Source organism: Anser anser, assembly GCF_964211835.1.
Source record: "Anser anser genome assembly, chromosome: 1".
NCBI classification, from domain to species: domain Eukaryota; kingdom Metazoa; phylum Chordata; class Aves; order Anseriformes; family Anatidae; genus Anser; species Anser anser.
Window position 1 is genome coordinate 82,604,518 of NC_139720.1, and position 26,398 is coordinate 82,630,915.

The window sequence follows — 26,398 nt, forward strand, 5'->3', positions numbered from 1 at the left end:
CACAATCAATATTTGAAAATTTGGCAGTCTTTTAATATTATCTTGGCTTAGGGCAAAGCAGAAACATCCAAAGCCTACAGCAGAAAATTATGTGGTATCCTGTAGCCTTTAAGAAGCGTGTTAACTACTTTAAGTCAGCTGGTGACCAATTAACTGAAGATAGAAAAGTCTCGTGAAGAAATCCACTTTATGGTACATTTGGTATATTTGCTGCTAGAGCTTTTTTTTTTTTTTTTTTTTTTTTTTTCTCTGCAACATATGTAGGTTTGAATCTCCCTGAAACCTTAAAAAATTATTCTGAAACACAGCTAAATCATGTTGTGGAGGGTGGGCAACAAGATTTTAGCAGAGGTTATCAATACTTTAATGTGAATTGCTGTCATCCAGCACCAGTACCTGCAGGACAGAACTCAAGTTTTGGAAAACACGTGTGCGTACACATGCAGATGCACACATGCACACAGATACAGATGGACATACACATGCTTGCAAGACCAAACATGTACATAGACTTACTTGCGCATGTGCATACATACAGATCCAGCCCAGGAAGGCAGCAGGCTTTTTGGACCTGCCACAGAAGAATGAAGAATAAGATCTAATTGGCCCAAAATCTCAGAACAGCAAAAAGCTATAGTTCTTTTTATCCCAAGGAATACAAAAGCAAAACTACAGGATAAGTTTGACACTTGTTATTCCTGTTCCTGTGTTATTTCTAATGTCTGCTCCAAGGGATTTTTTTAAGGATCTCAGTGTACACATCAGACTGCACAGTTCCTTTCCTGTGACACAGGCACCCCTCAAAATTTATTTGCTTCCCATTTGGCTATGGTTCCTCTTCTCACTGGAAAACTGAAACTCGTGCCATATCTACTGCCCAATACGTACATCAATACGTGTGAGGTGATGCTGCAATCAGTTCTGCTCTTTCTTAGGGAAAAGGTAGGGCACTAGAGGGAAGAAATGCCTGGTTTTGATCCATTGCATCACCTTGACCTACACTGTCCAGACTTCACAGGGACAGCAGACAAGATTAAATACTAGAGAAAATTAACAAAATCCCCAGTTTAATTGGCAGCTTCCAGTGATATTAAATAGATCCTCTTAGAGGGTAGTGTCACTGAGTCACTAAGGTTTGAACACAATTGAAAATGTACTTATAAGAAACATATTTTGCAAAGCCTGTGAAACTGTGAGGATTAGGTTGAAGTATCCAATGTGATCAATATCTTGCAATAGCATTAAGAGCTCAGGCAACAGGGGCCTTCGTTCCTTCCCATTTCCCATTTTCTGTTTTCTGTTTCTAGGCACCATCATAGGCAATCAGACATGAACAGAAAATGAATTTGCTACAAGCTAGTAGCATTGTAAGTGGCTTTGATAAAAGTGGAACGAGGGTCGGTAACTTCTAAGCTCCAGTAGCCTGATAAGAATATTAAGTCTACCATTTATCCCCAATGAGTGCTTGATTAGCCATACAGTGCTTCGCTGACAGAGTTCACTAAAAATACATTATGCTAATAACACTTGAGTGCCAGCAACACTGGGAAAGTCAAATCTTAACACAAAGAATGAGTCATTATGGTATTTACCTGGCAGATACAGTTACATTAAAAAACACGACTTCCTAGTTCTGTTTGCAGAAATACTACTACAAGTAGGTAATTCCTCGGAGCATGTAAGGATTGGAAAAATAAGAGGAAAATTCCCGTGTTGGCAGACTGATGTGGGAAATAAAAGATACTTCGCTTTTCGTGGTAGGCAGCTGCTAGTGGAGCAACTAGCTTATATGTATTTATCTTTTCTAACTGTCATGTAGCTCTTCACTAGTGCCTTTCTATGCTTTGTTTAAGCATTGAACAATCTTCCTCCGTGCTAAGGGGATTTCCAGTGAAGTCCCACGGCTTCTGCCTGTTCCCCAGCACACTGTCATAGTCCCACTTCTTGTGCTGCTGCTAACATGTCATTTTCTCTCATTGAAGGGAAAGATTTATAGGCTGCCTCTCTCGGTATAGGCTACAGGTGCTAAATACCCCAGCAAGAATCCAAACCCCACTTCAATGTACAGAAGTTGTGTGGAAAGATCATTACTACTTGGATCTTGTAGCTTCTTCCAAACACTGAATATTCCTGTCCTCTTCACAGTTCTCATGTCCTGTATCACAGCTGCTAATGGACAATAAGTAGCAACGTGCCTATCAGGCCTCTGGGCTTCATAAATAAGTAAAATATATTCTGCAGCCAACTGCTTGGTTGCCAGCTACTGTATAGTCAAATTAGCGCACAGTACTTGGGCATGACTCATAGCAAGAACAAGCAATCATTTCACAGTCATACTCAGAAAAAAAGCGCAATTAATCTAACCATTAGAGCTGAGCAAACTTTTTTTTTCCCAAATATTTTACTAGCCAAAAGTGCTTTTTAAGCCAAGCCAAAATTAAATAAAGTTTTCCAAACATTTTCAAAGAAGAAAGATAGCATTTCAAAAGGCAACAGAATGTCTTTTCAACTTTAAAATAAAACTGGAATTTTTACAAATTTTACACATGCCATAAATATTTTAAAATGTCTATAAAAGATAAAACTAAAAGATTTGCTTTAGACTATGCAAAACATTTTGGTGTACCTGAAACTCCTCTTTATTTTTAGTGCTTCATTTTGCTCATAAAATGGAAGAATAAAAAATAACTTGGGACTTTGGGACTCTACCAAATTTAAGAAATACGTGTTCTGACAGTCAGCCAAAACCCTCATCTCCTCACAGTCAACTATTACAAGCCACCAGATTGTTTAAATGCAAAGGTTCAAAACAGCTATGTAATCTGATCTATTGTAGTTGCTTGTACATGAAGTAATAATGTGAGAAAGGGCCATGCAATGGAGAAAAACAAGCACTTTCATGGCACTATTTGTCTCATTCTAATGTCAATACCTAAAATAGGTCAGATGAATCATGTCTTTAAAATGCCCATTTTTCTTCACTGTGACGACAAGAAAAACATGGGTGACTAGTGCTGACGTAGCATTCTGCCTTATCAGTGCTGACAGTGGGGTAAGATGAGTACCTGCATTTTAATAATTCGGAAACAAATTTTTGATGTTAAAGACCCACAACATGGGGCCAAAAGCTGGAAAGACTGGCCAAATTAGAGGACATAAATTGTTGTTGATGACTCTTCGTATCTTCAACATTTAATGTCCTACTTATTTTCCTCTGATTAACTTTCTTTTTCAACTTTTCATTTGTTTAACCCTCTCATCTTTTTTTATTCTTCCCTCTTTTTTCTTCAAGCCACACAATTTGATAGCCATTTTTCAGAAGCTACTGTTGACAGTGTCCACCTGCTTCTGTCATCTGTTTGCTATCTGTTGTGGTTTAACCCGGCTGGCAGCTAAACACCACACAGCCGTTCGCTCACCCTCCCCCCTCCCTCTCTGGGATGGGGGAGAGAAACGGGAAAGTGAAGCCGGTGAGTTGAGATAAAGACAGTTTATTAAGACAGGAAAATAATAATAACATCAACAATAATAATAATAATGATAATAGTATTAATAATAATATTGTGTACGAAACAAGTGATGCACAACGCAATTGCTCACTACCTGTTGACCGATGCCCAGCCTATTCCCGAGCAGCCGGCCCCCCCACCCCGGCCAGCCACCCCTATATATTGTTTAGCATGACGTCAGATGGTATGGAATACCCCTTTGGCCAGTTTGGGTCAGCTGTCCTGGGTCTGTCCCCTCCCAGCTCCTGCTGCACCCCTAGCCTGCTCGCTGGCAGGACAGAGTAAGAAGCTGAAAAGTCCTTGGCTTGGTGTAAGCACTGCTCTGCAACAATTAAAACATCAGCATGTTATCAGTACTTTTCTCATCCTAATCCAAAACATAGCATCCTACCAGCTACTAGGAGGAAAATTAACTCTGTCCTAACTGAAACCAGGACACTATCTTTCATCAACATTGGAGAATGAAAGAGGACACTTTAAAAACCATGAACACTTATGCATTGTAGGACATATGAATTCATCCAAACTGGCAAACTGCACCAGTGTCATCAGGAAATGACATTAGATGTGGCTTTATGCAAGGAGTGCTGTTTTTTCAGACTTTAATGAAATGACACCTTCACTACCCTCCACTTTTTCAGTCCATCATCTGGCCATAGAGTTCCCTTTGAAGTTTTGTAATGGAATAGAGTATTCTCAGAAGCCTTAACATCATTTTTTTTTCTCCCCCCACTCCCCATCAAGAATTTGATATGATACGTGGTATTCCAAATTCTACATTCATATAATCTCATAGTAAGTGAGATAACAACATCCTTAGCGGTTACCTTAGTGGGGCCTTAGATCTTTCAGTTGGCTGAAATATGACCAATGGCTTCACTATTGACTTTCATGTTGACAGGACAATGAACAAATTTGAAGATTATCCCTACACCTAAGCAGTAAAGAGTTGTGTGTAGAATTATTAACAATACTTTCATATGTATCCATCAGTATATACACATAAATATATATGTATATATATATATATATGAACACTGTATCCATCTCTGAAATTTCATTTCCTTTTTATCTAGAATATGCTGATGATGCCTGCTATATCTACAAAATTATAGTTATAGTCACAGGGAAAAAAACAACGTGTGTGTGGGGGGGGCAATCTGTAATACTCCTGCCTGTGAAAATCACAGATTTCACTACATCTCTGGGGAAAGAGAGAAGAGAGCAATGTCTGTATCACCTCACTCAATAATAGCAGCTTACAGGCACCAGACAAGTAAACAGGAAGTATAATTCTGAAGGAACCCACCATAGTTCTGGATGACTATACTGCTGATCATTTTGTCTGGCTGTATGAAAGTTAAAGCAAGCTGAAAGTTTTCAATTTACAACAAATAGTGTATTTAAGTCGTGGAAAATTATGTACTTACTGTTCCACTCCAACTGTGTGTGATATATGAAGTACAATGAATTCCTGAAAAAAAAAAAAAAAAAGAAGAAATCAGGTGGTAAATAATCAAACTATATTCTTCATAAGACTTGGTGTTCACTCTACTACTTTGTAATCAATTAGAAGCTCCATGCAGTGATAGCATCTTTTATTTCCTATTGTCCTTTATCTTTTGCTATTTGTATTATCTATTATTATGTATTATCTATTTAACATTTTTCTTATTGTTCATTTTCCTCCCCTTCTGGATTCTTTTATTGCTATTCTATAAATTTATTTTCAGGGTTAAACATTCTTTGGTTTAGAAAGTTAATCATCCATCACCACAAACATGTCCATGTAAGCTGTCTACCTAATCATACTAAAGTCTATCCTGTTACCACCCCTCACACCCCACCCCACTCTACTCTACCCCTTTTTACCCTTTCCTGATAAATTCTCAGTTAATTTCAGGAATAAAGGATGGGGCATTGTTTTTTCCCGAGCATCCAAGAACCTGATTTTTGACTACAGAAGGTATCACGGGTATATACAAACTACGTTTGAACCAAATAGATACAATCAGGCAAAATCCTGCTACTGCTTCACAGGTTTATCAAGAATTTCATCTAGGTAAGCGTGCAGAGACTTCAGGAGATACATGAAGCAAACTGAAGAATAAGGTTTTAGGAAAGCAAACCTTCAACTAAACATGTAAATTTATTTTTTATGGATATTGGGGACTATGGGTGTTTTTATTGATTATTTAAAGTCTCTCATAAACTGTCTCTTTCATCATTCTGTGCTGTACTCTTGGCAATAAGAGTGAGCATGTTAGACTCAGAAACAGTAATTAGAATCTGTTCATATAAATGTTCTGGCCTGTTTTTTCTCATTACTCAAACTCCATACACAAGACGTTTAGAAGCATAAATTGTTTTCCTACTGCGCTTCTAATTAACACTTCCATTAAGATCTAGGCAGAGAGCATGGAACATACTGAAAGAAACTTCTGTTTACAGAAACGGTGATAAAACGTATACAAATATGTCCTGCAAAGTGCAATCAAGCCAGCTTGGGTGACATGTGGATGAGTTTCTCTGTGTATGTCGGCACAAACAGATGTGGTGCACTCACATGCAAGACTAATTTGTTCATTAACATGAAAAAAGTAGATGAATAACAGTCCATTAATTTTATAATTACTTATTGCATACCTTTATCACTGCTCAATGTAGTTTCTGAAGGCCTTGGTAACTTTTGGCATGATTCGGCATACTAAACAATTCAGTACCTTCTACTGGTTTTGCATTTACTAGATTGGATTTACTTGGATTTTTTTATTTATACATTTTCTAATGGCCTTCACTCCTTTTAAATTTTATGTGAAATTTGAAGTAACCTTAACCAACTATCACTGCTAGTCTTTGTTTTGTTTTGTTTTCCAACTTGAAAGGCAGAATAAACTGATCAAATGGCTTGCTAAGCATCATTAATCGTTCTGGATTTCTAGCAGAACTGATTTATACCTTGGGGAAAAAAAAAAAAAAGGCAAAACCTTTTTGGATTTTGCTTATATTCTATACAAAACCAATTGAGAAAAACATCCAAGCAGCTGTAACTAAATTTCGTGTCTAGAAATCCCATTGTGAGACTCAGGAGAGTCAATCCACAAGGAAAGAGATTAAACAAATAGTCTTATGACCTAAAGTGCAATAAAGCTTTGCACTGTAAGAGTAAGTTTGAAAGCCTGACAATTAACTGTAACTCAGGGTTGGTGATAAGGGGATGTTGTTGTCTTCATTTTTAATTACATTTTATTGAACAACTAAGTGATAAGCATCAAAAGACAAGATTGTCTTGGATCATCAAAGAAAGAGGAATGTTTGTTCTGTGAATTCAGGCAAACTAAAAGAGCTTTTCCCCGTGTTTACCTGAGTAATTAATGAAAGACCAAATTGCTTTTGAGCCAGCAGGCTGCAGTTAATTGGAGTTATGTGCATTCAGTGAACTTAGTGATTTATTTGAAGTAAAAAGGCTTTAGAGTGTAGGTGACAACCCTTTTCAGGAAAATATTGCAGCAAAGGCTGAATATTAGAAGACAACTTTCAGATGATGTAATTTATGTGGAGAGCTTTCTCTTTTTGTTAAAGTTTTAAAGTGGATAAAGTGATGGATTAACTGAGCAAAATTCTTGAAAAAAATAAGTAGTTTAAAAAGTGGGATTCTGACATTCAGCCTACTGTTATTATTTTTTAAACTGCTAAATTTAATAAACTGAGAGAAGTTGGGCAGTCTACCCTAAGGAAAATTATGTTTGCAGTGACAGAAATATCCTAATTTCTCAAACCATGACTATTTTTCTGCAATATCTCACTGAAGACTGGAGACATATTGTGATGCTCTTGATCAGGTGTAATACCATCTAATAACTTGCTAATATGAGGATTGGACTAGATGATCTTTCAAGGTTCCTTCCAATCCCTAGCATTCTGTGATTCTGCGATATTATCAAATATTTATTAAGATAAATTGCTTTTCAATGGACTCAAAATGCCTTGAATTATCAGCATGTGTAGTCCTCTTAATTATTTATTTTTCCAGACCTGCCAAAATGTGTTCACTAAAAATTCTTAAATAGCTCTGTGGTGCTATATGGGATCAAAAACAGATGACAGAAGAGCCTGCTGGACTTAAGGACAAATAGAAAGGATATCCTCCTTCTTCCTGATGAATGCCATTAAGTTAAACAAAGTTCCTCTTGCCTCCTTGGTTGCTATGGTAAACCTAGAGTTCTCTTCTTTACTTTCTCTTAATCAAAGAATTTTTCACTTATGTGAGAACAAATTTAAAATAAAGACGAGGAAGTGTTATTCCTCTCTTCCTGAATAAACTAACTTTTAAGTACATATTCTCTTTCTTGGATCTAATTCTCAACAAATAACAATAAGCTGATCAGACCTCAATCTCAATACACTTTATGAATTTCTGCACTAAGTATTTATCTTAAAATTCAGAAGACCTGTAAAATTAATTTTTTTCTTCTCTCTTTTTTTTTTTTTTCTGCCATAGTTCAGAACAAACTGAGTTCTTTCACTGAATAACTGCATTATACATTGTGACAGGATAACTGAATTCCCAGCTTCTCTCACTTCACTCTGATTTGTTCTCAAAAATTCTTTATCCAGATTACTTGGAGTTCATGATACTGTTGACTGTTGGATATTTCCATATATTTTTAATCATAATAAATGAATAAATATATGAAACAGTAAGTTGGTTCAATTTCACATTAAATGGACTCATTTGCTTTATTTATTTATTTATTGCATTTATTTATTTTTCTGAAACAAGAGGAGATTGTTCTCTGCTTTTAAAAGAGCATAATTTTAGTAGGTTTTACAATAATGATTTTTATAGAAGTTACAGAATTCTTTATTTTTCAAAGTCGACAGTTGTACTTCTCTTTCCTGCCTACTTTACCTTTTTGTCTTCTTTGTCCTTTTCCAGTAAAAATGCAGACGAGCTGTATTGGTATTCCCCACATACCTTCAAGCATAAAGCATAATGAAAGCAGTATATAAAAACTCATTGACATCACTAGGTTAGGGATCAAGCCAAATTGTCTTTACCTTGAACCCTACTACTGAATTTCTGCAGCATTTTGTGGGATGTAGGTAGATATTTCAACAGTTTTATTTTTAGCCTATCTGCTGGGACTAAAATTGTGCAGTGTATTAGAAAACTTAATTCAGCCTAAAGTGCTGTGGGTGTCTGTAGAGGCTGCAGTATATACTGTGTTTAAGTTATTATGGGCTAGATTCCCAATGGCTTCCTTTCTAATTTGATAAACTTAGAGATCCATTACATTTTAATATGCAGTTAATGAGTTAATAGAAAAAGCTAGCTCAAATTATTAATAAAGTACACATTTCCACTCTGGACTTTAATCATTTCAGATGTCTGGATATTTGCAAACAACCAGAACTCTATAGGTTTTGCAAGTTGTGCTGTATATGATAAATAACATAAGGCCAGCCATACATATATATATATATATTTAATAAATTTCACCAATGAAGTCAATGTGGAGATGTACTGAAAAACTGGACCTCTATTTTTATTTAATTCTGAGCAGATTCACACTGGCTCTCATTGAGTAAGACTTTATATTGTGAATAATGATAATGAAACCTGAGGAATCCATAAGAAAAGTTTCTCAGTGTGAATAATGTCAGTGGCTGTCATCTTATATTTAAACCACTGAAATATCATAATGCCAATTGTCATTTAATAGAGCTTCATAAGCCACATGCAAAAGAAGCTATAAATATATATTTATTTATAGATGTATGTGCATACATATGTGTTCTCGTTATTTTGATTGTCAAATTCCGTATTTCTTTTTTTCCACTTCCAAAATTGTTGAATGTGAGGCCAAAATATATATGAGGCCAAAAAAATCAAGGCAATGCCATTGTTAAGTGGAAAGCAATTACACAGTGATGACTAACATATAAAACACTTTAATAGCAGATATTTTAATAAATACAAATAATCTTATTTTCTCTGCTAATGTAAGAATATTTCCTTCAGACATACAAGAAGTTTCAAGGAAAGTACTGATCTATTGCATAGTCAGTGGCTTTTCCACAGCCTTCACAACATCATTTATAGTTTAATTTTCTTTCCTTGTTTGATGGTTATTTTTGTTATTTATTAGGATAATGCTGTAAAGTCACTGGTTACTCATTGCACAATTCTGTAAATTATGCTAAATCAGTGAACAAATTGTTAGCAAAACAAAAGGAAAGGAAAGATGCATATTTCCAAGTAATACCATGTATTTCCCATGGAGCTGAGAAGGCATGTCTAAAAGCAATAAAATCATTGGGGTAGAGAAAGACATTTTAAACTGAATTATTTTGGTTGCACTCATGTCATATTCATTTATACTTTATTTTTTGGGAATAATGTGTTGGGAAGCCATGAGTGAGGATACTCATTCAAACTGTTTTCTCATTTTCCAATTCAGAACAGCTACATACTGTATTGAACAATTATATTTCTTGAAATAGAAACTATTGTATATATCTGAATATTCACATTGGAATTCTAATTGTAAGACTCCTAATTGTTCTGCAGACAGAAGTATTCTATACCTATAACAGGGTAGATACTCGATTTTATCAGGAATACCGTTCTTCTGAGGATACAGGAATTATGCTGTTAGTATTAGTCATTTTCATAGGACTGTAGCAACATCATTGTTTTTACCAGTATAATCATATTGGTTATAACGTGTACAATGCCATTATTTACAAAGCAGGTTGATGTGTTTTTCAGGAAGAGTAGTAGATACACTGTGCATACTGAATATTTAAGCAGTCTGAACAGCCAGATTTACTTTGAATAGCCAAACGTTTTTTGAAAGTCACAATGTTCTCACAAACTACATGCAAATAAAAGAAATTTAATTGATTAGTTAAATATCAGAATTTTTATATAGAACACATCTCTCATGTTTTTAATCCCATGAATATATTATTTCCCAACACAATACTTTTGCAGAATTTGTTGATTGTATGTTTCTGACTTCATGAGAGAAAATACACACACAAAGAAATTTTGCACTTTTCGTGATCAAAAATTATTATTAAATGTGATGTGTTTGATTCCTAGCCTTCTGTGACAAGAGACTTAACATATTTCCTCTCCTGGAATTACCATGATCTGTGGAATTGGCTGACAAAGTAAATTATAACTTGTGGAAACATTTCTTTTATACTGATTATGAATCAGTATATTTTCCCCTCTAGTTTTGCATGGAAAGGTGCTTCCCATGCTATATACTGGAGATATCTAGACAGACTAACAGGGACAAATTCAAAGAAATGAGAATGGCATTATTTGTGGAACAAAAATTCCAATTCTGGTATGTGAGAAAAACAACACAAATCAACTCATCCAGATGGTAACTGGGCTCACCGCTAGCATATCCCAAACTGGGAAAATAAGATTCCTAACACTTAGCTAAAATAGATGTACAAATTCAAATAAAATGAAAACCACAGTGAATTGTAAGTCCATTCCTTGCCTTCAAAATGAAGATGTTTTTTAGGGAAAGATATTAGTGTAATTTGGCTGGATTTAAAAAAAAAAAAAAAAAAAAAAAAGAATTAGTTGGGATCTGGAAAGGTAGAATAGTGTTAAAAGCTTCCTTGAAAAGAGTGCAAGGACAGGCAGGATAAGGCTCTCATCCCACTGCATTTCACCCTCCAGACAGCCAAAAGCATCTGTGCATACCTGACTACTTAAAGTGATGAGGAGAGGAGCAACATATGGATGATTGATTAATTCCAGGCACAGAATCCAGCTAGCAGGCTCATTTTCTTAGATGGCTTGTGTAGATCTGTGTAGATAATTCAGATATCATAATGCCAAGTCACATAATAAATAAAAACCCAATTATATTCATCACCCCGTATTTTGGCAAATGCAACACTTGGCCTCATTCCATCCTATGGAATCATTTTCATATAAAACAAGTCAGAAAGTTTAGCAAAGAAGAAATTGTTCCTAGTAACAAGAGGTATGTAGAGCCCCAGATATGTGCCAAGTGCAGACTTCCTTTAAAGGCATAATGATATGAGAATTTACTTTTAATGTGATTTGGAGATAAACTGTAGTTATCACTGATTTGCAGTGCATAAAGAAAGAAGAGACGGAGTTCCTCTCACTTAAACCTACAGATAATTTTGCTGCATGCCTCCATAACAAGCATAGGATACTTCATAGCTTATGTCTAGAAAAAGAAAGGAAATGTAGGAAATAGAGCTGTTCATTTCATTACCTTAAACTGCTGTTAGCATTAGGCTCAATCCACAAGAATTTCATTGCACCGGACAGCTTGTAATTAACCTGCTACTTGATGGAATTCGCAACCACACATTAGGCATGAAGGGTCTCTCCCCACCACAAGGAATCTCTCTGAGGATGGAGTGTCCAGAAGTTACCATACCAGGGACCAACTCAATCCAACCTCTTCAAAATCCTGAAGCATCCTGTTGAAACTGTTCCTCTGTGTTCCGAATCATGAAATATCTGGGGGGAGAAGAAACAGACCATGCAAGAATGACAGCTAACATAATAATAACACAGTTTTCAGGGTAGAATTCAAGTCTCTGCTCCATCAAAAATATTTAAGCATTTTATAAAAAGCACAAAGGATTCAGCAAGACAGACCACAAGAGCCCTGAATCAGAATATGCTGTAATATGGTGATTAGCAAACTCCATCAGGTTTGGAAAATGTTCTCAAGTACCTGCAATACAATTTTACAATGAGTTCTGTAACCACTCAACTATCAGATAAAAAGAAGAGACTACATCCTCTCCATTTGTGTTTTCTGCAGATCTGGAAATGTTTTGACATGGCTTTCTGGTCCTAGGCAAAGAAATACCTACATTTCCAACACTTGAGCTAGTAAAGGAACAATGCTGCCAACTGTATTCCTTTATATTTGCCTTTAAGGACATACAACTTTTTTTCTTTTTTTTTTTTTTTTTGCCAATATAAACGAGCTTCCTGAAATCTAATGTAGTGTAAATGAAGTTCCTTCTCAGATGCTAATTCTCAAATAATTTTTATGTGTTTTTATGGCCCTTATATACAAAGTTGCAACAAACCAAATATTTAAATACTGAAAGGATTTTGTACCATTGACATTTCCCATGCTGTAGAATCTGTAAAATAAAATCAATGAATTCTAACAAGGCTGTAAGCAGGAGAAAGCAGCCTGATGCCTAAAGCTAGGAATACACTAATTAAGATATGCAATAAAAATGTTAATCAAGTAAATTTAAGGAGGACGGGGAAAAGAGATTGCATAATCCTCTTGACACCATATTATGTCTTGGTGTTCTCACAGAGGAAAACGATGAGTAGGTAAACAAGTAAGAGAGAAAATAGCAGGGCTTTGATTACGGGCCAAAGAAGAAACTGTTCCAAACAGCTTCTCTAACCGACATGAACAGTTCAAGTAGAAATCATTCAGCTCCAGGAGTTCTCTCAAGGATGCCAGCCTGGGGATAGCTCACAGAAACTAACCCAACAGCCTCAGAGCCAACCTGAAAGACTAGAGTATTTAAGACATTTCTTTTAAGTGTGGTCATGGCAATATATTTTGTTATTCTATCTCTTTATAACTCTATTCCACCATTGCAAAACTATAAGTACATGGACTATTTCGTTCTGTGTCCTGTATTGTAGATGTTTCAGTGCTAGCGAACTTTTATGTACCTCCTTTGTTCTTGCCTGGGTCCTTAAAGTAAAAACTTTGGGATTATACATTTGTTGCCCAGTAAATACGGTGTTGCTTGTAATGGCCCACGACTCAGAACCCATCAACCTATCAGGCTCTGTCTTGACTTGTTTTGGCCTAGCTGGAGCTATATTCAGGCTTGTTTAACTGACAACAGTTATCAAATTACCAGGTGACTATTACCTGCCCAATTTTAGCCTGTGAATAAATGTATGGAGTAATAGCAAGCAGCTATTCAACACAGAATGAGCTATTTATGGCCCTAGAATAAAATGCAAACAAAGGAGAACTGGAACAGGGTGATAGCAGGGATGTTTCAGCTGTGGGCACAGGATGATATCAGAGGCCCTGGGGCTATAAACGACTTAACAGTGGTCTGTTAATGGTCATTAAAAGGAATGTAATTTAGGAGCAGGGTAAAGATACTTTTAAGGAAGACAACAACAACAAGAACAGTGAACAAATACCTAACATGAGTAAAATAAGTAAATGCACAGTAAATTCAGATGTATTGTGGAAATGTGAGCCAATAAAGAAAAACAAAGGCATAGAGCATATTATAAAAATGTTTAAAATTACTTTGGGCAGACTTAAAAAAAGGAAGAAGGAATCATGAACACCACAGTCCTCCCTATCATGATGATGACTGGCTGTAATCCTTCCCTCTCCCTGAACCAAAGCCACAAGTTTTAGGACCCAGAAACACAGGATTACAGTAACAAGGAGATACTACACTGTTTGTGTATACTAACCTTAATCCTTAATTGTACATGATTTGAATCATAAGTGTTAATATTATTGTAACTGGACTAATAATTATACTTTGATTAATCTTTTAAGACATATTAGAATAACAATTCCTTGTTTGTGTAGAAGATGTGCTTATTTTCCCTGTAACAAGATTCTGAGTTTAGCAAATACATGGGAGCAATTTATTCTGTAAGCCAGACCCAACAAATTGGTAGCACTTGCAATGGTGCACCATACTCCAGTGCATTTCTTTGGGGTTTCAAAGAGGTATGAGAATACATCTCCACCCAGTAGTTGAGCCATTTGAGATCATAGAATCGTAGAATAGTTTGGGTTGGAAGGGACCTTAAAGATCATCCAGTTCCAACCCCCCTGCCATGGGCAGGGACATTTCCCACTAGACCAGGTTGCTCAAAGCCCCATCCAACCTGGCCTTGAACACTTCCAGGGATGGGGCATCAACAACTTCTCTGAGCAACCTGTTCCAGTGCCTCACCGCCCTTTGAGTGAAGAATTTCTTCCTAATATCTAACCTAAACCTACCTTCTTTTAGTTTAAAGCCATTCTCTTCGTCTCTGACAAGGAGCCTCTTCTCAGCTTTCCTGCAGGTCCCTTTTAGGTATTGAAAGGCTGTAATGAGGTCTTCCCGGAGCCTTCTCTTCTCCAGACTAAACAACCCCAACTCCCTCAGCATGTCTTCATAGGAGAAGTGCTCCAGCACTCTGATCTTCCTCGTGACTCTCCTCTGGACTTGGTTTAATACTTCCGTGTCCTTCTTGTGCTGGGGGCCTCAGGACTGAATGTAGTAAACAGTAATAAAATATTAATATATAGATTATATATATTTATAATATAATTATAATTAAAGTTTATACAGAAAAAACATCTTCCAAAATTAGCCAAGTATCCCCTTGCCTGGAAGTGGGACGATAAAGAAAATGAAAGTTGAGGATTGTCTCAATTTCATAATGGGTGTAAAAATTGCTATCATTGGCATCAGCAACTCAAAGCATGATGCTGGACTGAAGACCTGCTTAGAACTGCCTGTCTGTCATAAATTCATAAACCCCAACCACAGTTTTGGATACACTGTTCTAGGCAACATACTAGGACTTTATTTTTCTTTAGGACAACTAGGCTCTTTCCTCAAGCAGATGGTAGGGTTTTTCTGTGTTTTGTTTCTTTGTTTGTTTGTTTTTCCATGGTTTTTATATTAACATGAAAAAGGTTGGTGCCTAACACCCAAAATAATGATAGTCATTTTAATTTTTCAGTACTCCTAACATTAAAAATGGTTATCAAATAGCATAAGCATGCACTTCAAAGCACTAACTATTTCTCTATATAATTTTTTACAGTCAGTCAAAGTATTAGCCTAATTTCTGGCCACAATAAACTCATTGGCACTACTTTTGATTAATTTTTCTTGTTATATCACCTACTTTCCAGTTTTAAAACTCCTGATCTGAAATATATTTTTAATCATATTGATATCAAATTACTTCATCCAATACAAGGAATACTATGAATTAGACTTAAAAAATATTATTCCATTTCAGGTAACTGTTAAACTCAAACAGTGTTTATTTATTACCTGACCAAAGGTGTCTGCTGTATATCAATTTCAGAGAGATTGCCTTTAATCTGTCTTAATACATCTCTCAATTCTATTACTTAATTTCCAGAATAGTAATAATGATTTGCAATGTGCAATTTTGATTGCAATAATAATAATACTCCTTTAGCTAATAAACATAATTAGTAGCATGTGACCTCTTGCCTGGAATAATTCCAACAACATATGCAGTTTAACTGCATATAACAAACCTGTATGTGACCTGGATTTTTTTTTTTTTTTATATATATGAAAAGGCTCATTTTGGTAAGGTTTGGCAATATAGTATTAGAATAACGAAGAAAGAATGATATCAATTGAACATGAATGTATAATACCTGCATAGAGATTACTTCTCACTACTCTGCATCTTTTGTTTATAATCTATATTATGATAATTATATATATATATTTTTTTTCCTGGATAGCAAAGTTAACTATAATTAATGCAATTTTATATATAAGTTATAAATATTTACATAAATATATCGTACTGTTATATATTATAATATATTGTAAATTATTATATATTATGTATTATAAATAATACATATTAATTTATAAATAAATCTTAGGAACAAAAAAGTTATCTGAATGATCTAGGTACAGATTGATGTGAGATCTATTGATGCACAGTCACATCATTATACACCTAAATAACCCTGGCATATGCCAGCAGTTCATAAAAGTATATTTGATTCAATGTACAAACTGAGTTTTGATTTTGGTATCTTGTCTTTTTTTTCAATGGCAATATACAATGGTCTCTGTATACTGTTCATGTTTTTCAGGCAGTCTTCAAGCAGACAAGAATTTCAGCATGATGCAGGTGTTTCCAAAGGTGAAATGCAATCCCAATAGCTCACAGGTTGGGAACAAATAATGTATATCAAGAAGTATGGAGAATTAGGTTATAAAGGAAACAACATACAGCGGAAACAATGATAAACGTCTAACCCCTTAACTGTGTGGCACTACAGCCCAATACAATAATTCACTATATCAATAAAACCAGATGGAAAATCAGCAAAAATGTCTGTAAAAAAGGACAAAATACTCTTCCCAAGAACATCAGTGACAAAGAGAAATATTAAAATTGAAATGAACTTGCCTCTTTTCCCTTTGCACTCTGGAGTTTTAAAGAAAAACTGAAATTTACTCCACTTGATCGTCAGTGATGTATATAATTAAATAGAAAGGGTTTGGAGAATGTGATTTGATGGTTACCACAGCAACCAGCAGCTACGTGGTCCATATTCCTGTGCTCTTCTACTGTCAAAAAAGCAACAACAAAAAACTGTCTATCACCCACTTGAAAACAAATAGGTTTGTACTGCTTAAACTGCCATTGTTCTTCACTGGCATCTATTATTGCTCAGAATCAGATTGCTGGGATAATCCTACTCTGGAAATATTCCAGTGGTTTCACCAAATAAGTTGCATCCTCCCTGACTTGACTTGTAACATTGCAGTGGAAATCCTGTGCTCAGTCATGTGTGGCTGTGTTTGGCCATATGCAACAAAAATTCTATGTGTGGGGAGAGAAAAGTGAGGCTTTGAATGGTTGTCACATTTCCTAGCCTAAGCTACTTATATTTGGAAAAGTCTCAGGTCCTTTATCCCAATCACTCAACTTCTCTCATCCCTTTACTTTAAGGGCAATAAACTTTTAAAACATATATATAGTGAACATAATTTGAAAGTTTTTCCCCAGCCTCATCTTCAGGTTGTAGCCTCAAGTGAGGAAGTAAGGAAGAACTAAAGCAAAAGTGCTGAATACATTATTGCCAGAAAGAATTTTCTTGTGTTCACGTTGCTAAGAAATTCTCCTCACCTGCCTCATGTTACCTCTGAGAAATTTTAGATAAAGGGACAGCAGAAGTGTCACTGTGCCTTTGAAGTGGCACAAAGTTATTAGCTATTGTCAAAACCCTTACTACCTTGTGGACACTACTGAAGTTACTTGTTCTGAATTTAGAATGTCCCTAATTAAAAATCTTTCTCATGTGAGTTTTTCTACAGGTGCAATAACTTTCAACCATGAGTACAAAAATTCAGCCCAAAGTAAATTAAAATTTTATTAAGTTTACCATCTCTTCTCTCAGAGGGCTCATGAGTCTTACACGTTATTTTAAATGTAGACGTTGACTCCCCTGGTGCCTGCTTCTACCATATCCACATATATGAAAGCAGAATTAACATCACAATTAATGTTAAAAATTCAGAAAGGCAGAAAGATGTTCTTTTTGGTTTTCTAGTGAAGTCTTTGGCTTTCACTCCAGGCAAATTTGAAAGCAATTTCTTAGAACCTCTCTCTCTCTATGTAATTATTGTTTTTTAATAAACATTTACTTCTGTAATATCAGAAGCAGAATAATAAAACAAAACTAATAACATATGACACCTCATAGTATCACATACTGATTTTAGGTCTTCTAATAATTGAATGTACAATACATCCAAATGTAATATTAACTGTTTCTTATTAGAATGACAGCTTCCGTTTCCACATTCCTTCACTCTTTTCCCAATGGGCCTTCCCATCCTTACTTCTAGACATCTTAACTTTAAATTATACTCATTTCCATTCTGTGATCAGAATATAAATACCTTATTCTGCCAGACAGGCATGTAAGAAACTACCTTTTACTTCTCAGTCAGTCAAGCTTCTAATTCTGGCAGTTCATCCTTTTAGAATAACAATGGAAGAAGTCCAGATTTAGAAGTAAGACTGGGGAGAGACAGTATGCTGCAGGTTTCTCTGTAAAGCTTCATGTACTTCAAATCTTCACTGTACCTGCCAACCCATATGCAGGAGACAGATGTTCATCCTTCCACTTCGTTAACTATCTTGTCACAATGCATCACCATTTAGGTATTGCCTTTTGGAGGTGTGGTTTATACAACATATTCTGCATTTCCACCCGTGTTTTAATAGGATCGGAAAAGTACTGGTTCAAGGTTGCTTTTAATTATTACATTTAATATTCATATTGCAGATAAAACATTTTAAGTATAATCTGTGCTCACTGCAGGTGAGTTTGCAGATCTGACACAGATCATTTGTATCTCTACAGAAGTTGTGCAATGTTTGCATTGCATTTTTGCTTTGGCGGTCAACCTGAGATTAGTTTGCAGTAAGAAGAGTGGCAAGATGACTGAGTGTCTAGCTCAACTGCACAGACTTTCATTCTCACTTACATACAGCCAAGCAAGGACAGACATGCTGTACCATGTATAGGCTCATTCATGAATTTAAGTGAGACCAATAAACATTTTTGCATGCATTTGAAAAGTATCATTGTATACGAAAAATTTATGTCATGATCAGTGTGTGGCAGTCAGTCTGGAGAGCTAGCAGAGGCAGAAGCAAGAAGTTGTAAAACGCATAGAGGCAGACTGTTGACTCCTGATAATGCTAAGCCATTACCTCCAGTACTTCATTTGACTTTGCTGGTCAGCATGACACATGAATTCACAACCCATGCACATTGGAATCAAGTATCAATTTACAAATCTCAGGCCAAAATCCTTACTTTGTTTTTGTACTTTTTAGGAATCTTAAGGAGCTTTGAAACCTTCAGTCTCACCATAATACGTATTAACTCATTCCAACGTGCTAAATAAAAACACAAAAATGATCAGTTTACAAGGTTAAGAAACAAAGGTGGATTTTCTGATATAATCTATTATTTAAGTAAACTGCCTCATATGTTTGACAATATGTTCGGCATTGTGGAAAGAGAAGAACAAGACATATAGCTTTCCTCTGATTTACACTATTAAGATTGAAAGTGGAACTGGAATTATATTAGGAAGTTGTAGATATTTCATCTTCAGTAGAACATACCCTGCCGTTTTTCTTCCTAACACCAAATATAACTGCAAATACACAGCCATTCACCTTAAGGAGTCATAAAACACAGGCATAATTTACAGGCAGCTGAAGAAATGTCAGAATTTCTGAATCTCGTGGTGCTCCCTGAAAAATTCCTGCTGTAACCCTGTACACTGTCAGACTCTAGATGAAATAAGAGAAGGGAAGTTGGGAGGGCTGATGTTCACAAACCATCAGTCCAAAGTTATTTAGCACAATTGTTTCTGTAATTGCAGCTCACTGGGAACGCTCAGTGTTCAATGGTCCTTGAAAATCAGACTTCCAATTGGCTGATGATGGGTTTTGTTAGATGCATATACTGAGCTGTGAAATTCAGCCACACATGTCGACTGGAGAATTCTCAACACTACCAGAAGTTTTGGGGTGAAGAGGATCTTTACAGGATCTAAGCTATTGTTCTTCATACAAACATACATCTCTTTTGCTAAATTAATAGCACATATAAGAGTCTAAGATGCTTAAAGTCAGAAGGTGCTTTAACTGAGTGAAAAAGTGAAAAATCACAGTGACAATAGGAAATATGTTTTCCAAGAGAAGTCTTAAAGAGCTTAAAATTAACCATTTTCATACCATTACCTTTAATGAAATAGTTAGATCTAACTGAGATGCCACAAATCTAACTGGAGTTCATCAAAAAAAACTTTTCAGGTGATTTTTATTTATTTATTTATTTATTTTTACTGGCAGTGTATACAAAACAGCCCTCACCTCCTTGAGTTACCTTCAGGCTTTATCAGCAAATGTGTGGTAGCCTTGCAGCTGGGGTAGCAGAGAGAAACTAAGGAATTTTCTCCTACCAAGGACATCAGATGACAGGAGCACGCTCTTTCTTTAGGGGTGAGAGGAGGCAGAGGGAGGCAATGGCTTGGGACTGTAAAGGTGCTCATACTGCTATCCAGGACCATAAGTTGTCTGGACATACAGCGAATGGGGAAAGCTCAACAGAAGGACTACAGGAGAAAGAAGTGGACTGGTCCAAAGATTTTCTTGGTTCCTCTGTATCCTACACCACCTTCTAAAGCCACGCTTGAGCACTGAATAATGATGAAACAGGAAGACAATTAAAGTTGATTTTACAGAGACTTCCACTGTGCCTCTGCAGCCACAGGACTGCAGTCAATAACTCTGCTGCCTCACAATATATTGTGTTGGGTAAAATCAGTTCCCTCGGGGGAACAGAACTTCATGTTCAAATACTTGATCTTACCTTATAGGTGAGACTGTTCTCTGATGGTAAAGAAAATTATGGTCCCTGTGTAGGAGCCATGCAAAAGAGCGTGTTATAAATCTAGAACAGGGAAACTCTGGTCTTCCGGGCCAGCAACATGTTAGATGTTGCCTAAATCTCTGTGGGTTCACAGCCCAGTCTACAGCTTCTGCCTATTTGCCTTGGTGGTAAAGCTCTGGATGATCACCTCTGCAAGGTGAGGATACTGATTCAGCCTGCTTGTCAGGTGGAGCAGTGGCAGCCAAAGGGCTAACCCTTCAGGCTGGGAAGGACAGCCCCAGCAGAGCCAGAGCCACTGTCTGTGAGCACACTCAGGGAATGAGAAGTGACCCCCCGTACAGGCTCAGATAAAAAGTCATAGAAACCTAAGAAAAATGGGTACTTAGCTCTCCAATTCCATTACTGAGTGATATGTGAAGTCTAACCCAGACAACTTTGCAAAGAAATAAACCGTGCAATCAAAGCCGCATCTTTCACCATCTCCTACACACTGCCTAGGTAATCTGCATATTTAAACAAAGCTTCATAGTATTCATGCCTGAAAGTACATACCAAGGGAAACTGAAGCCAGATGGTTAGATGTCAAAGTGACTAAAAAATTGCTTTTAAAAAGGTAGACTTCCAATAATTAATAGTCCAGATCTTCAGATAATGTAAATCACGGAAGTGAATTGCACATTTCTGATTTACACTGCCATGTAATCTAGCTGTGTGTGCTCAACCTTTACTCTCAAAAACATTTAGCACAGATTTCTTGGATAACTCATTTTCAGAGAAAAAAAAACAACATCCATCCATTTGCTGAAAGCCTTTAAGGATATGACATATTCTAAAGCACTCTAAAATGTAACTACGTACTAATGAAAACTTCATAGTTTTAAATAATAAAGCAGAAAAGATATTCAACTCCAGCTGGAATGAACATCCAACTGCAGTATACAATCAAGGCAGAGTTTTCAAGACACAAATGGCGATGAGGCACCTTCCATTGGGAACTGGTGATGACAGGTCAGGTCACACAATTCTGCACTCTCTCAGAATCTTAACGTAAAAATGTCAAAAAGCTTCTGAAGACAAAATGACTGTCACTTTGCTGATCAAAGAGAATTTTGCAGCTTAAGTTTCAGCATAATTCTTAGCACTTGTAGAGTGGTTATAAATATTATACCTCTTCCTACCTGGTGGACTCTTGTATTACACCACACATGGCAGTAATGAAGACAGATTAATGTTATTTATTTTCTGACACTGACAAGAGTAGCCTGTCTTTGTTTCTGTATTTTATCACTAAAGTCTTGTTTTTCAGCTCAAATAGCCCCAAGGCAAAGCACCATAATAATAAAGTACAAAAAAAAGTTTAAACAACATTAAATGAAAAAATGTCAGCAAATTGTACTTAGTGCTGATAATCTAGCCTAAACTATCTCCTGAACTAGGAAACAATAAAAGAGGATTTTTTTGTTTAAACAGCTTTCTCCCGTTTAGAATTAAAAAAAAAAAAAAAAAAAAAGGCAACATCATCAGCAACTTCTTTACTGAAAGGGTTGTTAGGCATTGGAATGGGCTGCCCAGGGAAGTGGTTGAGTCACCGTCCCTGGAGCTCTTTAAGAGACGTTTAGATGTTGAACTTAGTGATATGGTTTAGTGGAGGACTTGTTAGTGTTACATCAGAGGTTGGACTCGGTGATCTTGGAGGTCTCTTCCAACCTAGACGATTCTGTGATTCTGTGATCAAAGCTTAGCAGGTAGTGCAGCAGCTTACCTAGAGAGGCTGCCTAATGTGCATCTTTCCAGGTTTTCATAGAGGAGAGGAGAGGAAAAATGCAATTGTGCCTTTATAACTTACATGCAACCTGAGACTTTCCTTGTCTGCCACTCTTACTGAAGCAAACAGACAAAGCATCTCCTAATGAAAATAATTACACTTTTAAGCACAGATTTAATTACAATGACAAAGACCATTGATTTTCATACATGGAAATAATTGGAAATAAATTTATTCTGATGCTTGTATATATGAGATGGTAAGTATGAAATTCTTGGCTTACTTGCTCTAAGTTCTTGAGCTGGCTTCTTTCATCCACTCTATTTTTCCTTTATTAAGAATTAATAAAAGCTTTCAAGCTCATCTGTCTGACTGAAGTCAGCCTTCTTTGCTTGGGTAAGTGCAGGCAGTACTTGCAGTTGCAAGCAAGGCTATTTTTAAAAAGCTTATTTTAAAGGGTCAGTGCCAAGTTGATCAACACCAAATCCAAATGAGCTTTTAACCTGCCTCTTTCACTCTGTTGCTGTTTTAACTGCTAAAACCCTGCCAGCAACACCAGCTTTAAAACCCACCTTTGAAGCCATACCACAGCAAAAGACCTCTTGAAGTCCAAGGACATTACCTCTACTGCGGTGCTCCTGTCAGCTGTCATCATCATTTCCTCAAAAACCATCAGAAGTGCTCGGCCTGACATCTGCCTTAGCTAGCGCAAACCTGTCTAAGGCAGTTCCTGTCGGGTGGTCCTTGTTGGGGTCCTGCTCCCCTCTGCAGTCAGATGTGGCTCTCACCCAAAAGGGGCCATCAGCTCAGCTCTCCTTCCTGCTTGGCCTCGTGTCTCTTCTCTGGTCAGCAGCAATTCCAGCCCCTCTGCCACTTGTCCTCCTTCCTTGTCAAGTACTGTCGTAAGGATAGTAGGTGCTCTGCTGTCAACCTCTCTCTGTGCATTAGGGTGGCTACAAATATCCTCCCCAAATGAAGCAGCTTCATCATTATCCCCCATAACTGGCTGAAATGGGACTTGTGGGGACCACTTGCTGGGGGGCTGAGCCCTGGCTGCAGGGCCTTCTCAATAGTAAGTTGTAAAATCCTCCTTTTATTCGTCATTGCTTCATTTTCTTTTACTCAGAACAAGTGTGTTTATTATGTGGAGAGCTGGTAGTGATGCTTTTAATTAAGGCTGCCTAATAATTTCCTTTATAGCTTTCAGTTTTCAGTATGGTTTACAACCTAAGGAATGTTAATCATTCTGGGCTAAATTTTGCATGCTTGCTTTCTGTAGAACTGAAGAGGAATCGCCAGCTTCCCTTCTTCTACTTTCTATTTTTCTTCCCCAGAATATTCTCTTGCTGGGAGTACAACAGGCTGGGAGCCAGGTGATCATAAATTGCACTTTCGTCATTTCTACCACAAAATGCTAATAATTCTGTGCAATTGTGTCTGTGATCAAGCAATGTGTTATGCATCTTTTGCATAGAAATCAGAAAACTGTCAGTCCATCAGCTTAATCAGTGAAGTAATGGAGGTTTTCAAGGTAGTGCAAGGTCACGAGTGCAAAACAGGATTAAAATGTCATATGGAAGAATTATGATGATATCCACCATACACAATGCTTCCAGACTTTTTGCTTTTGCAAAAGTATCAAGCAGAAGAAGATAAGAAATGAAAAGAACCTCTGTAGTCATCAGATATTTATATTCTGATTGTAGAGGATTCCATGCATACTGTATAACACATAAGAGACACTCTGTTGAGGTGTGACGTATAGGATTTTCTAGCACTCATGGGAAACTGGCTGAAAACCTAAAAGCAAGCTTGTCACATGGATTCTTATACACATTGTGTCTAAAGGTTTAAATAAAATATTGTTGTCGTCATTTAAAAGTAAAAAAAAAAGTCATTTGAGTTTCCATTTTATAGAAAGTTTCAGCAGTGTATGTTGAGCTGCAGTCTTGGTGTTCTTGCTCTTTTCTCTTCTGTCTTCTTTGTGTCTCTTTCCTTCCTTCACAATATTACAACTGCATGTGAAATGCAGACAGGATATCATAGAAATGTTCACTCCTGTTTCTTCTACACTCTGTATCCCCTTTGGAAAGAAGTCTGTCCTGCAAAATGTTCCAGAACTTTGAAGATGATTAGCTGTAGTATGAGGCAGACACAACTCCGGAGCTGCTTAGCATTGGTAATTCAGGTGTAATCTCCAGGGAAAACGGTTCTGTTCTTAGGACTCCAGGCAGCAGGGCTGCCTCATTTTTCTTCTATTTACTGATGCTCTCTTCACCAAATTGTAAGGGATGCTTTCTAGCTTACACTCTTCCATCATTCACCAGTTCAAAACAGGTATCTCACATCTTTTCTCTTTCCTTGTTAGATTGTTCAGAGGTTTTTAAAGGAGCACAAAGTGTTCAAGAAATGTTGAACTCTTCTCTCCTCCTTGGTAAAGTGGAAAAGTATGCAGCTGTGGCCCAATCCTGTTTTCCTCAGCCACAAGAGTAGTTTCACTGAAGTTACTCTTAAAGCATGCAGGCATTGCCCCTTGTGAAGAAAGCTGCCTTCACCTTTGGCACTGAATGCAAGATCACTCACTCTTCTGCTTCTACTACAATACTGAGGTCCAAGAGATAAGGAAGACAACCCAACTCTAAAGTTCTCCTGTTTTGTGAGGTTAACCTTCACTTTAATCCTTATACTTTTCATTTATTTTTGTGAGTGTGATTTCTTGAATATAGTAGGTCACGAGCTTCAGCAGCAGAAAGAGAAGGGGCAAAAAACATTGTTAGACAAGAATGCTAATTCTGAGAGCAGGCATCAAAAGGTGGAGTCAGCCTGTACCACATTGTTGGAGTTAGCAATGCTCCATTCATTTCCGTGACAGACCTCATTATGAGGAAGATTTTTAAAAGCGACTCATTCTGAGGAAGCTTTGGATACAGTTCCAAAAGCAGAAAATAAAACCTGTGAGAATGGGGGAAAGCAAAAAGAGCAGGCATTAGAATCAAGCAGGAAAGCATACAAAAATCAGCTCTTTTGCAAGTTCATTTTTCATTAGGTTTGACATTCTTCAGGAGAGAGAGCTCTGCTACACACTTGTGACCTCAGGCAGTGGAACTGGAAGAAGATATTTCAAGAACTGCAGAACACACACACAGCTGTATTACACAGAGAAGATATAAAAAATGAATTGGCAAGATTGTGATGCTAACTTGCACTGGAAGTACATCAGCTGATGCAGTCTATTTTGAACTAGAAAAGTCTACATATTCCTGATTATTTTATTACTTATTTGGACCCTTGGATGGTGGGCAGAAGATGCGGCATCTAACGTTCAGCTGAACAATTAATTTGAAGTCAAACACGTCACATATAGCTTAGATTCTCTGAAGAAAACAAGCTGTATCTGAAAGCTGTGTGTGAATTTTTGAGAGGAGAGATACTATCAGTAATAGTTCTAAATAGACAGCTAGGAAAATATATAACTTGATAGCATTTTGTGGATTCTAGCAACCTCTGAGACACGTGTTTATCATTTTTAAATCAATCACACCATCACAGAAATTAAACAAAAACAAACAAATGATGTTTTGTGCTCCCTCTGCTGGTTCTGAAGCAGCAGGTAGCTTACATATACTAGAGCCAGAGATCTGCTGTTCCGCATAACTCAGTGATGATGAAGCAGAAACAAAAAGCTTTGTCTTTCAGTGTGCTTTTGCATGCAGCTGTTGTTGTTGTTAAACAACTGAACAACAACAACAAAGCAAGATACATTTTGTTCCCCTTATAAAGAAAACACTATATGTCTCTTTTTGGGACTGATAGAAAAAATATGTATAACGGAACTTCAAGGCACCTTGCAATAATCACCATCTGGACAGTACTTGGGACAA

General features: G+C 36.7%; 1 protein-coding gene across 5 annotated transcripts in view; it reads right to left on the minus strand.

Moving 5' to 3' along the window:
* The window catches only part of LOC310903964 (uncharacterized protein), a 104,215-nt gene that overhangs the window by 65,577 nt on the left and 12,240 nt on the right, over nucleotides 1-26,398 (minus strand). For 2 of the 5 annotated variants that reach the window (XM_083848085.1, XM_083848086.1), the window contains exons 1-6: nucleotides 16,738-16,862; nucleotides 14,555-14,807; nucleotides 11,792-12,042; nucleotides 8,422-8,487; nucleotides 4,940-4,983; nucleotides 517-571 (exon numbers count right to left, since the gene is read on the minus strand). In XM_083848085.1, coding sequence (XP_083704211.1) covers nucleotides 517-571; nucleotides 4,940-4,983; nucleotides 8,422-8,487; nucleotides 11,792-11,835 — 209 coding nt within the window. In that variant the 5' untranslated portion in view covers nucleotides 11,836-12,042; nucleotides 14,555-14,807; nucleotides 16,738-16,862. Of the gene's footprint in view, nucleotides 1-516; nucleotides 572-2,787; nucleotides 3,832-4,939; nucleotides 4,984-8,421; nucleotides 8,488-11,244; nucleotides 12,043-14,554; nucleotides 14,808-16,737; nucleotides 25,470-26,398 lie in introns of those variants that run through there. The other 3 variants (XR_014587973.1, XM_083848084.1, XR_014587972.1) reach the window with 3 other exon arrangements.